Source organism: Triticum aestivum, chromosome 4B, assembly GCF_018294505.1.
Source record: "Triticum aestivum cultivar Chinese Spring chromosome 4B, IWGSC CS RefSeq v2.1, whole genome shotgun sequence".
Taxonomy (NCBI): Eukaryota; Viridiplantae; Streptophyta; class Magnoliopsida; order Poales; family Poaceae; genus Triticum; species Triticum aestivum.
The window spans coordinates 461,496,478-461,510,609 of record NC_057804.1 but is presented as its reverse complement, the minus strand read 5'-3'; the positions used below and the strand labels follow the sequence as shown (position 1 = coordinate 461,510,609).

Genomic DNA, 14,132 nt, shown 5'->3' with positions numbered 1-14,132 from the left:
CATGGAGCCCACCCGACCCGGATGCCACGCCCTTTCCGCCCGTGCTCACGTGTCCTCTGCACTTGTCATCGATCACCAATGATCAATCTACTAGGATTCTCGAGTGATTTCATTTCAGAGCGAAAGAGCATCACGATCAGTTGGGGAACGAATGAGCTACCCCAGCCAACCAGACACAGTTGTATGCTATTATTACTACCCCATCAACGTGAGATTGTTAAGAATTAACAGCGTCTGATGGCCTTGGGATATTGGTGCCGATACATAGTAGTAGTACATGGCAACGATACTCCACAGGATCCAATGCAATGGCAGAGATACTGATCGTGGAGTCCTAGATAAGCCAACTCCTACTATCTCCATAGGAGCCATGTGCGAAAGAACCCGGACCCCCTTCACGGTCGCACAGTACTCCAAAGACCCTTTTGATCTCGCCAAAAAGAAAGTACTCACAAGGCCCACGTACAGACAGTCACCCGTGAGGAAACAGGCAATGCAAGATATCTGCCCGTACATGCGTGACAAACAGCATGGGCGGGGACGAAGATTTGCGCCGCCGACTGGCCCACCAAACCCCCAAGTCCAAGACCAAGGGTGTATAATTCCCTCATCAGGATCATGCCAGATGAAGCAACAGCAAACACACATTCCGTTAAGAGACTTGCTACAAAGCGCACCGTTTCAAGTGCAGAAACAGAACTGCTACAAAGCGCACCGTTTCAAGTGCAGAAACAGAAGCGCTGATTTGTCGCATAAAACTCATGCCGTTGTAACAGCGACACGTGGTCCTCCTTTGTCGACGGCATTGACGGCTCGCAGCTAACACACTGACACAGTGTTTCCGCTCTCAGCTGTTACCGCTTGGTTCATCGTCCTCGTCGAGGTTGATGCCAGAGATGCTCATCTTCCCTGTGTTTACTGCAGTGCAAAGGCAGAACGAATGAGCTAACAGGACAGACATCAGGAATCCACACACAGTTGTTTATAGTGCAGACTAGCTAGCAGATTGAAATACTGGGCCAGCCTATTGGTGCTCAGAGCTCACTATCCATGCTTACTAATGCCATCCACTATGGATAGAATCGTGATCAAGGCTTCTTGTTCATTCACGCAGAAATTTTAGTACTCCATGCTTACCAACTGCGTCCAGTCCGCAAAGATTTGGCATATACTTGCTAATATGTTCTTCAGCGGCTTTATCGGCCTTCAGCGTCTCGCATTCGAAAGAGACCAAGACTTTCTTATTCCCATGTTTCTTTTGAACCAATCCAACAACGTCATCTTCCCATCTGCAAGAGATAATGTTTGCATAAGGAGAACAGCACAAAACAACATTATAAAACACTAACTAATACTAGTACAACCTCTGTAAACTAATATAAGACTTTTTAGATCACTACTTCACAGTCCAGAGGGAGTACTTCACAGCATCAGGAGCACTATCCTTCACCAACTAGTGCAAGTAATCTTTTATCAAGCAAGACAGTAAATTCTAAACAATCAAGAATCAAATTCCAACCATATGTGTTACGTACTCCCTCCGTCCGGGTTTATTAGGCCTAAAGACAACTTCTCTTATACCAAGACATATAGTAATTTGCTCACATTAATTCTTCCATTCCACTCCCAATGCACTCTCTCACATGCATGCAACCAATGAAAAAGCACACATGAAGTGTATTAATTTTTCAGCCATGACACCAACAACAATGACTTTCAATGCAACCAATGAAATGGTTGCATGCATGCACCTTTCCAAAGCGAGGCCTTATAAAAAGGGACATGCTTGTGATGCTAAGAGGCCTAATAACCCGGACGGAGGGAGTAGATATAGTTCATAACCCATGCAGCATCAATTTAAGAACAGGATCCACATAATCTCTCAAGTAGGTAGTTTTATCCTTTAAACTTGGAAGCGTCCAGCAATAAGGTAGTTTATCCTTTAAGCTATGATGAGTCCATATATGGTAAGATTGAGAGTTCAAGTCTAGATCTGACTTGTGGATCAAGTCGACCAAAATAATAGGACTGTAATCTACTCTCTGACGTAAGCAGGAGAATAGACGAATAGTTCGTCTACTTTGCCTCCCGGGGCAACAGCCCCTCCTGTACCTCTCCTCAAAACCCAAGTTCATAACAATACACTTGAGAGTTGAACATGAAATCATTAACACAATGAAACATCACATCTAACAGCCTAAGGCTACTTTGTTCAAAGAAAAAACATTGAACACCCCATAAGTTGGCCTTCATAGAAAAAAAGGGGAGGGACTTGAATTTGTATATAGTAAAGAGGGACTAAAGCATTAATTACTCAATAAAGGACTAAATAGTTGCAGATAAGGCTTGATTTATGGCTGCTTAGTGTCATGATGAAGAAGTAAACTTGTCGCCATGCCGGTCATGACTCATGATACATTTGACAATACCAAACCATCTAGACTGCACCAAAATTTTGGATACCCAAAATCCAAAATTTTGGTCGGGCAAACCTACTAAACACATCCTGAACATTTATAAATCATGGCAAAGAGATACTACAGAGGTATGCAACTCCGTGCCAGTGAGGCAAGGTAATTTTCACAGTATCACAAAATAAGACAATGATAAATTAAATTGTGTTTTGGCCTTAATTAATCACTTGCGAATAGAGATACACAAAATAGCGTACAAGGACCAATAATCCAATATAGGAGTACCCTGTTTCATCGGATTATTCCCATTCATTTAATAAATGCACTTCTTGAAAACATAATCCATTACAACAACTTCAGATAGTATAGTGCTTTCAAAACACAGTTATGGTACAGTGTTTTGATATAGCCTGAGAAAGGATATGACGTACATGCAGCTAAACTTGATGGGCATGAGCATCAGCAAATCACGCCACACCGTTTTTGCAAACAGTAAATTCAACAACATTAAATTTTGTTCTGACGAAATCCACCCATGAGTGAAGACTTACCCATGCAAATGGTCAATGTTTTGTAATCGAGCAGCATCATGCCCCCTGCATTCCACCACAACCACCTTCTCTGTCTTCCTCTGTCACATGAGCATAGGTTAACCTCTACCACACAGACTACAAATTATATAAGAATAAGAGATAACTGAGTTTTTAGGATATCTGTAGGTAACTTCTGATAGATCCAAGATAAGCCGAGGTAGTATCATTTTAGAAAGGAAGGTAAGCTAAGATAGTAAGATAATCTGTCAGTAGAATACATACTTGGTGGAGAAGAACATAACAGATGTCTGACCTTAAAATTAATGATGGAGAGCTTTATAAGGCGGTAATCATCTCCTCGGCTACATTCCCTCTCGCATGGTATCGCTTACATGATACAAAAGGAAAAGAAACTGCAATATAAGCTAAAGTTACCTTCTCTTCTGTGTAATAAATAGTAAAGAGTAAACACAAATATGGTGCACAGTTGCAAAAGACAACGGAAGCCGAGTAGAAACACAGAAATTCACTTGTATAATTAAGAACAATATCATATCAACTGTGCATCATTCTTCAGATAGAGAAAAAGAACAAAAATGCTTACTTCCTAATGTAACAGGTTATGGCATATTACACAGCACCGGAATACTTTTATGCTAGCAATCTAGCAGAACTTACAATTCAGTTCGAAATAAAGATAAACTTCTACACAGATAAACCCTAATAATATATCGCTACCACTTGTGCTGAACAAAGGGGGGTTTTGGTGGCAACACAAACGATTGAAGCGAGATGCAGTTGGAGCCCAGCCACACAATGCCCGCGTATAGGAATTAGGGGTCAATCGATAAACAAGTACAAGAAGGGTGAACGAAGAGAGATGTGTACGGGTGCCCTGGAGGCCGTAGCAGGCGGAGTCCGGAAGGCGGATGAAGTGGCCGGAGATGGCGCCAGAGGGCAGCAGCGCTATGGACGCGACGCCCTCCATCTTCTCGCCAGTATCTCCCTCCTCGACTTGCGCCCCAGCATCCTCCGCCTCCGCCGGCGGCGGCTGACGGTCGCCATTCGCCTGCGAGTCCGACAGAGAGCCCATCGTTCACACCTCGCCCAAGAGCCGAGTGCGCCTCCTAGGAGCGAAAGCGGAAACCAACGGATGTTTTGCACATAACCCCGCCAACTGCAGTTTTCTTTGCCGCAGGTCCCCGAGGCTTTACTAGGACAAGGGGTATCTACGGAATAAGCTTCATAGTAAAGGGTGCATTTGCGAATCTACCATAGCAAGCAAACCTCGACTTGTGCTACCTGCTACGCGGCTCTCCCAAAATCCCCAAAGCCCTCGTCCCCCAAAGCCAGATTTCTTCTCCAGCCTTCATCGCGCGAGAGGCGTCCATGGCGGCGGCGGGCCCAGCCAAAACGGAGGTGCTGTCCCTCTTCCGCGCCTTCCTCCGCACGGCGAGGCAGTTCTCCGACTACAACATCCGCGAGTACACGCGGCGCCGCGCGGCGGACGCCTTCCGCGAGAACCGCGCCCTCGCCGACGCGCCGGCCGCGGCGGCGGCCTTCGCGGACGGGAAGCAGCAGCTGGAGGTGGCCAAGAGGCAAGTGCTGGTGTACTCTCTGTACGCGCCCAAGGCCAAGAGCGTTGTGGAGATGAAGATTCAGTGAGCGACACCAGAGAGAGGTTTCACGCCCGCCATCTCCTCCTTTTCCTCCTTTCGGGTCTGTGCTCTTTTATGTACTGTCATAGTAGGGTTACGTCGATCTGATGCTAATAGAATTTTGCCATTACTATGTTTGCTGGATAATTGCCCTGATACGGTGGTTGCTATTGTTCAATAAGTTCGCAAATTAATGATCATGATACTATGTGTTTCGCATACCGATTTTACATGTGAAATTAACTACCTGATTGTGGCTTTAGAATTATCGTATAGTCTTGCCCTGGTGTTCTTGCAGTGGTGCTACCTTTGGCTATTACTACATCCCAGTAGCATTCGTGCGCTACTCCATACTTGTCTTGCTGACCATGATCAAATGTGTGGAAGAATTATTAAGGGTGTATTGAAGTCAATCGTGTTACCCATCAACTGTTTGACGAAATGTTGAAAGCGCGCATCCTCAGTTACAAGGCCAAACCAGATCAGGTTTTGCACGACATAAGTTGTTGTGAGAAATGAAATAGACTGGCTATGCACCGAGTAGTATTTACCAGAATGTCCTGATCCGTTCAAGAAAAGGATAACATTGCAAGGCACGAGTCATAATGTATACAACTTATTACTTATTAGTTCAATAACACAAACTGCATATGGCAAATAGCCATTAATAAAACTACAAAAGAAAAATCATGGATCTATTCTTGGCTAGCTGAAGACAAGCAAGGTACTATAAAACTTAGTATCGAAATCAGAGGAGGTCTTCTCATACTGTCACAATATGGTGAAGCATTGCCACACTGAGACTATATGGGGTAAATATGAATCTTACTAAGAATGCGGAGAGCACACATTGAAGCATTCTGTATTGATTTAATGGTTGCTTCTTGCTTGCCAATCAGGATGCCAGCTTGGGAAGCTGGCACAAGTAGCTGTGTTGGCCCTGCAGGACCAGCACCTTGCTGAGGCTGGTGGTTTCAGTGTCTAAACCATCTGTTATTCTTTTATGTACTCTGCACAAACCATCAACAGCTGGAGGAACCAGTTCATCTGGCTCATCCATTGCTGGAATCATTACCTTTAAACAGGAAAATAGTGTCTAATACAGGAAATTTAAGTACTAGAAATATGCATGAGCACTGAGGAGACAATACGTCATTGTAAGTATAGAACATATATTTTCATCCTACACTAGTTTGGTGAAATGACCGCAATGCTTACAACTACCACTGCTGCCCCAAGGCCAATAATTATTGAAATGCCGCATACTGGTAAACAAACAGAAAGGCATCCATATGGTACACCTACCACACCGGATTCGGCCTAGGCAAGAACAACTTATGTCCAGCTGGGAAGGTTTCAGAATATCAGTACTTTCCTATTTTAGCACAATTTATCCAAGATGTGTTAATTAGGGCATGTTGGTTCATTCCTGTGCTGCACTCTGGAATGTGATACTCTTTCTGGTAATCTTTATGTTACATCTCAAGTACTCCCTCCGTCCCAAAATAAGTGTCTCAACAGTAATACAACTTTGTACTAAAGCTAGTAAAAAGTTTGAGACGCTTATTTTGGGACGGAGGCAGTAAATAAAATAAAACTGATGATTAAGGTTAGCATAATGCCAAACTATGTGCTTAGTGTGATTGCATCACTTCAGAGTTGTACCATTATACCTGATATAAGCTATAGAACTCTTAAATATAAATATTACAGAACGTGTTATATATGGTCTTTACTTGCTGTTGAAGGGCGTGCAGTTGTATAATTGATTTCAAAGATATCATCATTTTCTAAAAGAACCATCTAGGGTTTGATGAAAATGTCAGGATTATGCCTTTTCACACTATTTTAGCCCCGTTAAAACTTTGCTAAACTGATTTCCTTTTGGCCAAAATCAAACGAGTGATGGAATAATCAACTTCTTGACAGGCATCTTCATCCAATACTCAAAAGACTGAAAGTCGTATTTGCATCAAAGGAGTGCAAAAGCAAACTCTGTTAACCATGACTGTTCATCTATTTTTTGGATACAAAAAGGGATTTGACTTGAGGCCTTAGACTGCAGTGAGAGCTTGGAAATATTAGTTTTCTACGGTTATCGTCACCATTGTGTTCTCCACAAATGTCATTCCATGAATAGTTTGCTCTTTACAGGTTCTATACTTGTACAGAAACTTCTGTGAATAGTGGTATGAATATCAATCTATCGTATGTTGCCCTGTTGTTGTATACAATTGTGTATGCCGACAAATTTGATTTTGATTTGCATTTGCACATCAGCTACCGAACTGACCAAATATCAGTATTCACGCTGGTAACTGATCAGCTCTTTTGGTAGCAAGAAAATCCAAAATCACCCACAAGAAAATCCAAATGCGGGCCTTGCAGGGCTTTTTCTTGCCATGATCTTTGCAGCGCACCTTTTACTGGCTTATTTCCCCTTCCATATTTTCGCCCCTGTGCATTTTTGTTGGGCCAGGTTTGACCATCTTTGCTTTTTGTACTGATCTTGTCGAGTAAATATTTGTTGGTTTGCTAGCAATTATACCTGGTCCACATAATGTTTACAAAAATACTTGCACAGCATAACATTAAGGATAGGTTGGATAACGTAGTGGTATGGTGGTTACTTAAAGCAACATCATCAAATCAAGGTGATGAACGGCGATGACCAAGCAACGGACAGGTGACCATGAGGTCCATGACTGTTAAGCAATGTGGTTTTATTGTAGCATTGGCCACTAGGGTCGGCCATGAGATACAGCTGATTTACATTTCTTTTTAGACGATAGTACAATTGACTGGACTAGCAGATAGTTTAAAAGTACCCATGTGTGTATTCATGTCTATTCACAATTTGGTGGGTGCACATGGACAAATGGCATTTGTCCTGCCCATATCGTTACATTTTTAGCCGGATGCAGAGGTCACCATCTCAGTTCTCATGCGCACCCAAGGCGCCACCACCTTCGGTTACGCCGGCCTGTAACCTCATCATCTGATCCGTCAGAATTGGTAACGATGTGCACATTCTCGTCGCTCTCCAGCCCGGGTGTGTTTGTTCCGTGTGAGCGAGGATGTTCATTGTCCGACTCTGAACCTTCATCCATGTCGTCCTGGCATGACATTTGGCCGAGGAGCTCCTGACTGTCTGGAACATTGTTGTTGCCTTCGTCAGTTGCTTCTTGGAGCCGACAGAAATCCAACAAGATATCACTGCCATCCTCCGTTGCTTCTGGAAGCTCAGAGAAGTCCACCAAGATGTTGTTCTCGGCGGCGATCTCTTTTGTCAATTTCTTCTTCAGTTCCATGCTCGTTGTGTTTCCGGACAGCTTCCAGACCAACTGCAATGGCAACACAAACAACGCATGTGAACTCCCCGCCCGCAGTTCCTCTTTCCTTTTTCCACTGTGAATCAATGAGACCCGCTAGAAATGATCAAATGTACTATAGGAGTTCTTACGATGGGATCGACGATGCCGGTGCCCTCCTTGGCCGCGACAGCAAAGTCGCCGCCGAACTTGTCTGCGAGGATGGTACGGGCAAACAGCAGCTCCTGCAGGTCGCCGCACCACCCGGCGGCGAACATGATGCTGGCCGCCGCTTCCCGTAGCTCCTCGCCGCACTCCCTACGGCCCAAACAGAATAGCAATGTTTATTGTCCAATGGACATAGAGAACCAAAGATGAGAACAGGCGTGATGAGGCAGGCAGACATACTCCGGCTTGTCTAACTGCTCAGCCTGCTCGATGAGGCGCTTGCAGTAGAGCTCTATGATGCCGAACGCCTCCAGCATGTTGTCCTCCTGGATAACCTGCTCTGCCTGCGCGCAGAAACACCAGCATCAGTATGGCTGCATCGAAGGGTACCACCACGTCTCGCTTCATGTCGTCGGTACGCACGCGGTGGAGGGCGCGGTCAAGGTGGCCGAGGACGAGGAGCTGGCTGACATCGCTGCAGGCGATGGACCTGCGAGCAAGGCGCGGCTGGCGGGCGACGGCGATGCGGGAGACGGCGAGCCCCAGGAGGGACTTGAGCTTCGCTGTCTGCTTGGAGGTTTTGTGGAGGAATCCCATGGCCGGACGATGCTTTGCACGTTGGCCCGGCGGTGGGTGTTGGCTTTGCTCTTCTGTTATATTCGGTTGTATTGCTATTTGCCTAGAGCAGACGGCGTTTGGATGCTGATCTTGGTTGCATTGCTGGTCCTTTGCGTGGAGAGGAGGAGGGATATGATCAGATGGGTTGCTTGTGGGTGGACTCATGCTGAAGTCCGCCTTGGAGGGACAAGAATTTGTAGGCTCATGTGTTTCCAATCCTTGTAGGATTTAACATGCCATGACATCCAATTTATATGTCTTTCGCTAATGCTACAAATGTTTTTAAAATATTGCGAGCAAATGAGATCCTCGTTGGTTACCCTTAGGAGTCAACCCGGCAATTCGACCCATGGGTAGGCACGCCCATGGGCACCCGACCTGAATGGGTAGGGTATGGGTCTTCATGTGCGCCCATGGGTAATGTGACATCTATGTGACTCGGTGAAATTATGTAATTATTAACTAATTATTTAACATGTATGCACGAGGCACATAGAGAAACATAGAAAAAAATGTAGGATGAATGCATGGATCTATACATGCATGGGCCAAGCACGTAACACAGAACACACGAGAAAAATAATTGCCAACCGAAGAAGAAGAAGAATAGGTGCGTGAGGCTCATGCACAAGGAGAGAAGGACCTGGCCCATCCCTCAAAAATGAGAAGCGGCCGGCCCATGGTTTTGCCCGCGCAAAGCTAAAAGCACTTGGGCCATGTTCCACTTGACTCTGGCTCACCCATTCCAGTGCAGTATTGCAGTAGTGTTGATCGATAGTACCACCTCGCTTGTGGGAGTAGAAAACGAAGGGTTGGACACCTATATAAGACAACCACAGGGGAAGAGGAGGGGAGTCATGTTGTCTGCGTGGCTTGCTTCGGAACAAACGATACAAAAAAGGTTTTTTATTGCACTCACCCGATGAATGCCCAATTGGGTCGGGCGACCCGACGGGTTCAGGCATGGGTCTAACCTAAGGCCCATGGGTAGGGTCGTCGGTTTGGCTATGCACCCGATTGTGTTTCGGGCAAGGGTCTGGTTTAGGAAAACCCGACACGACTGCCACCTTGACTTAGAAGAGTGCATTTTGTTCCTTCAGAAAAAAAAAGAAAAAAAGAGGAGAGTGTATTTTGCGCGTACTTGAGTTTTATTACAAATACACTCTCCTAAGTACTCCTTCCGTAAACTAATATAAAAGTGTTTAGATCACTATCTAAACACTTTTATATTGGTTTACGGGGGGAGTACTTGAGTGTATTTTGCGCACTCATTGGAAAGGGCTTTCGGCCCGGCTCCATTTGCTAATCAATGAAACCCGAACAAGGTCGGGGTACAGTTGTATTTTTATTACAAATTGCTAATCAATGAAACCCGAACAAGGTCGGGGTACAGTTGTATTTTTATTACAAATAATGCACGCAGAGGGAACAACAAACTCAGCTGCCTCAGCAAATGAAACTAGGAGAGACTCCCTAAACAGTTTAGAAAAGAGAAACAGCAAAGGCTAGAGAGAGGGGAAAAGCACAACACGCGCCTCATCTGAAGGCAATTAATAACAGGGCAGGGCACGGCGCCAAACTCCTCTTCCAGCCCACTCCTCCAGATTACTAATCAACGGGCAGCACACCTCGCGGAGAGAGGCCACATCTTCCAAGGATGAGCCCGGATTTGACCACAAGATGAGCGGGGGATCTCCTGCTGCCCGTTCTAGTCTCCTCACGCACTCTTTCATCTCCAACTTGGCAGCATCTAGCCAGAGCACCTCCCACATAGTAAGGATGCTGGCAGATTTCCTAACGATCACCTGCATCTCAGACCAAGCCGCCCGGTGGAAACAAATGTCATTTCTGCATTTCCAGAGAGCCTATAGGGGCAAAATTTCGTGTTATGACCCTTTTTACAAAGAAATTCAAGATCTGACCCCTGTCTGAAACTATTTCGGGATCTGACCCTTTTGACTACCGCCAGGAGGGCCGGCGGTAGGTTTGCACGTCCTACCGCCATCATCAGTGGCGGTAGGCCCTCTAACGGCGACTGACGGCCGTCGGCGCGTACTGACGGGGGAAGGGCCTACCGCCACAGCCTGAGGCGGTAGGGTTCGGTGGCCTACCGCCCGAGGTGGTGGCGGTAGGTACCGAAGAGGCAAGTGATGTTGCGGGCGGGCCCTACCTCACCCACCAGCCCCTTCTTCCTCCTCCCCTCGACTCGAACAGAGTCGAGTGCCGCCTCTCTCCTCATCCCGATCCCCTCCCTCGATCTCCCTCTTCCCCCCACCATTTTCGCGGATCTTTGGGGCAAATCGAAGAGGCCGGTAAGCTCCTCCATTCCGTCCAATCAGTTTTCGCAATGGTTTTTTATTTTTGAAGTTATTTTTGGCACTAGGTGCAACCTAGGTTTTGGTGTTGATTTTTTTATGATGTTTTAGTTGTTTAGGAGTATATGATTTAGTAGTAGGCCTATGTGAGGATGTGTGGGTGAAACAATTGCAACATATGTGAGGATATGTTGGTGAATGCATATATGTTGGTCCATTTTATTTTGTGATGTATATATGAATTTTATAAGAAATCTTTCTGTATGTTGAATGCAAGATTGTGAGGATAAAGGCATAACAAAATTCGTAGATGATTAATGTATTGCAAATTTGTGAAGATGTATGTTTTGCAAAATTGGTAGGTGGTTAATGCATAGTGTGAAAATGTGTATTTCTATTTCATATAGTTGCAAATGTATGAACCCTAGGTTTAGTCTTTCTTATAGCCATACGAGGAACCCTCTCTAGTTGATATGATGAACCCTAGAACCTAGATGAACCCTAGGTTTAGTCTTTTTTATAGCCATATGTGATGATTTATTGTGTGAATATTGTAGATATTCGTTTTGCTTGCATTAGAACAAATATTGATGTTTAATTAACTTTATCCAATCAATGCTTATATAAGGAACATGGCGCCACCACCACCAATTGACGAGGATGATGACTATGAAGACCCACTTGAGGAAGCCATCTGTGCTCAAAGAGTGAGGCTGAGCGAACGGGAGGTGTACAACCTATGGGACAACTTTCTGCCACGTGCTGAGTTGATCGGGGCGCCATTCGTGACCCGTCTGACAAGTACCATGATCGATTGACATGTCATGGTATGTTATTAGTGTAGAATCCACGGAATTGTTAATAGTTTAAATAATCCATACTTATCAATTGATATATTTTTCTTATTCAGAAATTGCCAAAGAGCCTATCTGAGAGTTGTGGCATCGAGGCTGATGAAGAAGGCTATGCTGAAATACGCCTTACCGCAAGGGGCCCCGTCACTACTTGTGCGTACGGCGTGGAAACGGACGGTCGCACACATTTAAGCACAGATGGGTGGAAGAACTTCCTCGTTGACAAGAATCTTCATGTTGGACAGGCCATCCTTATTACTATCAGGAAGACCAACCGTCAAGGCTTGAAGATGATGATCGTCATCGATATCATCTAAACTATATATGCGTGTGGATGCTGATGATCGTCATGTTTGATTGCTACCTATTTTGGCTTCGTGAAATTATTTGGATGTGATCAAACTATGTTATGTTTATGTCTATGAAATTGTGATCAAACTATGTTATGTTTATGTCTATGAAATTATGATCAAACTATGTTATTTGGTACTTGTTTCTTAATCTGTAATGGCGAAACTAATTATGCTTATGTCTATGAAATTGTGCCTATTGGTTCTTATGTTCAGGGCCCTTGCATATTTCTATGAAATTGTGATCACACTATTTGGATGTGATCAAACTTCTTATGTCTACAAAACTTTACACGAAACACAGGACCCTACCGCCAGGCTCCCTGGCGGTAGGGTCAGACAGCCTACCGCCATGAGCCCTGGCGGTAGGGTGAACCTACCGCCAGGACGCTTGCATATCTCGTTACAGAAGGCATGCACGGGAAAACCCTGCCACACCTTACCGCCAGATCCCCTGGCGGTAGGGTTAGACAGCTTACCGCCTGGTTGTCTGGCGGTAAGGTACTTATCCACGTCAGCGCGCGATGACGGCCCCCGTCTTGCTCCGTCACACCCTACCGCCAAGGTATCGGGCGATAGCCTGTCTAACCCTACCGCCAGGGGCTCTGGCGGTAGCAAAAGGGTCAAATCCCGAATTTTTTTCGAACGGGGGTCAGATCTTGATTTTGTTTGCAAAAAGGGTCAAAACATGAAATTCAGCCGCCTACAGGGCTGATGCTTGCACTATAGCAGCAGCGATGTTGGGGCTATGTTCCCAATAGTCAAGCATAGTAGGTATTTTTGTATGGTTAACACTACTAGTAAGCTCACCAACAACTCTCCAGAGCTCTACAGCAACATTAATAATCTTCCAACTCACTCAAATTAATAGTACTTGAGTTTGCCTCTTTGCGCGCCTTAAAATTCTTTAAAATCGTAATATGGGCATCATGTTATATATAACACGGGCACGCACAAAACAGTTCGAAGCAAGTATAGGATCAAGCATACCCTGCACAAAGAACGAAAATGTCCGACTTGCTTTTTAAACAAATATAACCCCCAACACTTGTCCTTTTTTGCACACATGGCAATTTTGATCATATTTATGCATGAACATTTCTGGCCGCACTAGTTTTAACAAACACACATCACATTATGCGTGTTGACGTTTTCTACCTTTTTAGCACTGTTTTTCATTTAATTGAGAGGAGTAAAAGAATGCATGATCAAAGTGAATATAACTAATATCACAATGAGAATAAGAAAAAACTAAATCTATTAGAAGGTGGGGAAAGGGAGGGGCCAAGATACTTGCAAGCTATCTACTACCTCTGTCCGGGTTTAAAAGGCCCCCGGACGGACAGAGCTAGTCCACTTTTACAAGGCCGACTAGACTTAAGTTGCTTGCTCAAAGGAGAATAAAGCGAAATTAGTTAATGCATGAATGCATGCCCGTCAGTGCATGTCCTATGAATGTCTTTTACTGGCCATGCATGCGCCGGCGCTGGTAACCGCAGTGGAGCCCTGGGATATTTGCTTTTAATACCCATGTTAACTACAACCATGCGGCAATGCATGCAGCCGCTTAAATATTGCGTGAAACCCGTTGCAGTTACCTTGGTATGAGAGGGGACTTTTAAACTCGTACGGAGGTACAATCAGGCTGGTTGTAACGGGGAGTATCATATAATAGTATCATGCATATGATACTAGTGTATAATACTACATCCGTAATGCATGGTATCATATGTTGATATCATACATGACTACATTTTATTGCCATGCATGACACAAAGTAGCACATTATTTAATATGATACGGTATCATGATATGATACTCAAGGCTCTCTTTCTTCATTTAATTCTATGCCACCTCATCAAAATTGCTTAGTTGGCATGCATGATACTACGTATGATACTCCCATTACAA

General features: G+C 44.7%; 3 protein-coding genes and 1 long non-coding RNA gene across 4 annotated transcripts; 2 read left to right on the top strand and 2 right to left on the bottom strand.

Annotated features, from left to right (window-relative positions):
• Positions 1-479: 479 nt before the first annotated feature.
• LOC123092713 (uncharacterized) lies at positions 480-4,120 on the bottom strand. The gene is made up of 5 exons (XM_044514534.1): positions 3,836-4,120; positions 3,261-3,334; positions 2,966-3,045; positions 1,138-1,289; positions 480-918 (listed from the first exon to the last, which is right to left on the bottom strand). The coding sequence occupies exons 1-5, from the start codon at positions 4,038-4,040 to the stop codon at positions 848-850; spliced, it is 582 nt and encodes a 193-aa protein (XP_044370469.1). The 5' UTR covers positions 4,041-4,120; the 3' UTR covers positions 480-847.
• Positions 4,121-4,249: 129 nt separating this feature from the next.
• LOC123092714 (LYR motif-containing protein 4) lies at positions 4,250-4,826 on the top strand. Its single transcript, XM_044514535.1, has one exon. The coding sequence runs from the start codon at positions 4,337-4,339 to the stop codon at positions 4,610-4,612; it is 276 nt and encodes a 91-aa protein (XP_044370470.1). The 5' UTR covers positions 4,250-4,336; the 3' UTR covers positions 4,613-4,826.
• A 2,485-nt stretch (positions 4,827-7,311) lies between these two features.
• Positions 7,312-8,820, bottom strand: LOC123092712 (uncharacterized). Its single transcript, XM_044514533.1, has 4 exons — positions 8,508-8,820; positions 8,325-8,428; positions 8,069-8,234; positions 7,312-7,949 (listed from the first exon to the last, which is right to left on the bottom strand). Exons 1-4 carry the CDS (start codon positions 8,679-8,681, stop codon positions 7,548-7,550), a joined length of 846 nt encoding a protein of 281 aa, XP_044370468.1. The 5' UTR covers positions 8,682-8,820; the 3' UTR covers positions 7,312-7,547.
• A 1,982-nt stretch (positions 8,821-10,802) lies between these two features.
• Positions 10,803-12,239, top strand: LOC123094989 (uncharacterized). The gene is made up of 3 exons (XR_006446069.1): positions 10,803-11,014; positions 11,646-11,844; positions 11,928-12,239. It is a non-coding gene; the product is annotated as an uncharacterized lncRNA (long non-coding RNA).
• The last annotated feature ends 1,893 nt before the right edge of the window (positions 12,240-14,132 follow it).

Excerpts from the sequence above, each read along its gene's own strand:
- LOC123092713 (XM_044514534.1), bottom strand. The coding sequence starts at position 4,040 with ATGGGCTCTCTGTCGGACTCGCAGGCGAATGGCGACCGTCAGCCGCCG. Across the intron at positions 1,290-2,965 it reads AACATTGACCATTTGCATGG|ATGGGAAGATGACGTTGTTG; the intron begins GTAAGTCTTCAC and ends TATCTCTTGCAG. Across the intron at positions 919-1,137 it reads TTGCGGACTGGACGCAGTTG|TAAACACAGGGAAGATGAGC; the intron begins GTAAGCATGGAG and ends TTTGCACTGCAG.
- LOC123092714 (XM_044514535.1), top strand. The coding sequence starts at position 4,337 with ATGGCGGCGGCGGGCCCAGCCAAAACGGAGGTGCTGTCCCTCTTCCGC.
- LOC123092712 (XM_044514533.1), bottom strand. The coding sequence starts at position 8,681 with ATGGGATTCCTCCACAAAACCTCCAAGCAGACAGCGAAGCTCAAGTCC. Across the intron at positions 8,235-8,324 it reads GAGCAGTTAGACAAGCCGGA|GGAGTGCGGCGAGGAGCTAC; the intron begins GTATGTCTGCCT and ends TTTGGGCCGTAG. Across the intron at positions 7,950-8,068 it reads CCGGCATCGTCGATCCCATC|TTGGTCTGGAAGCTGTCCGG; the intron begins GTAAGAACTCCT and ends TTGCCATTGCAG.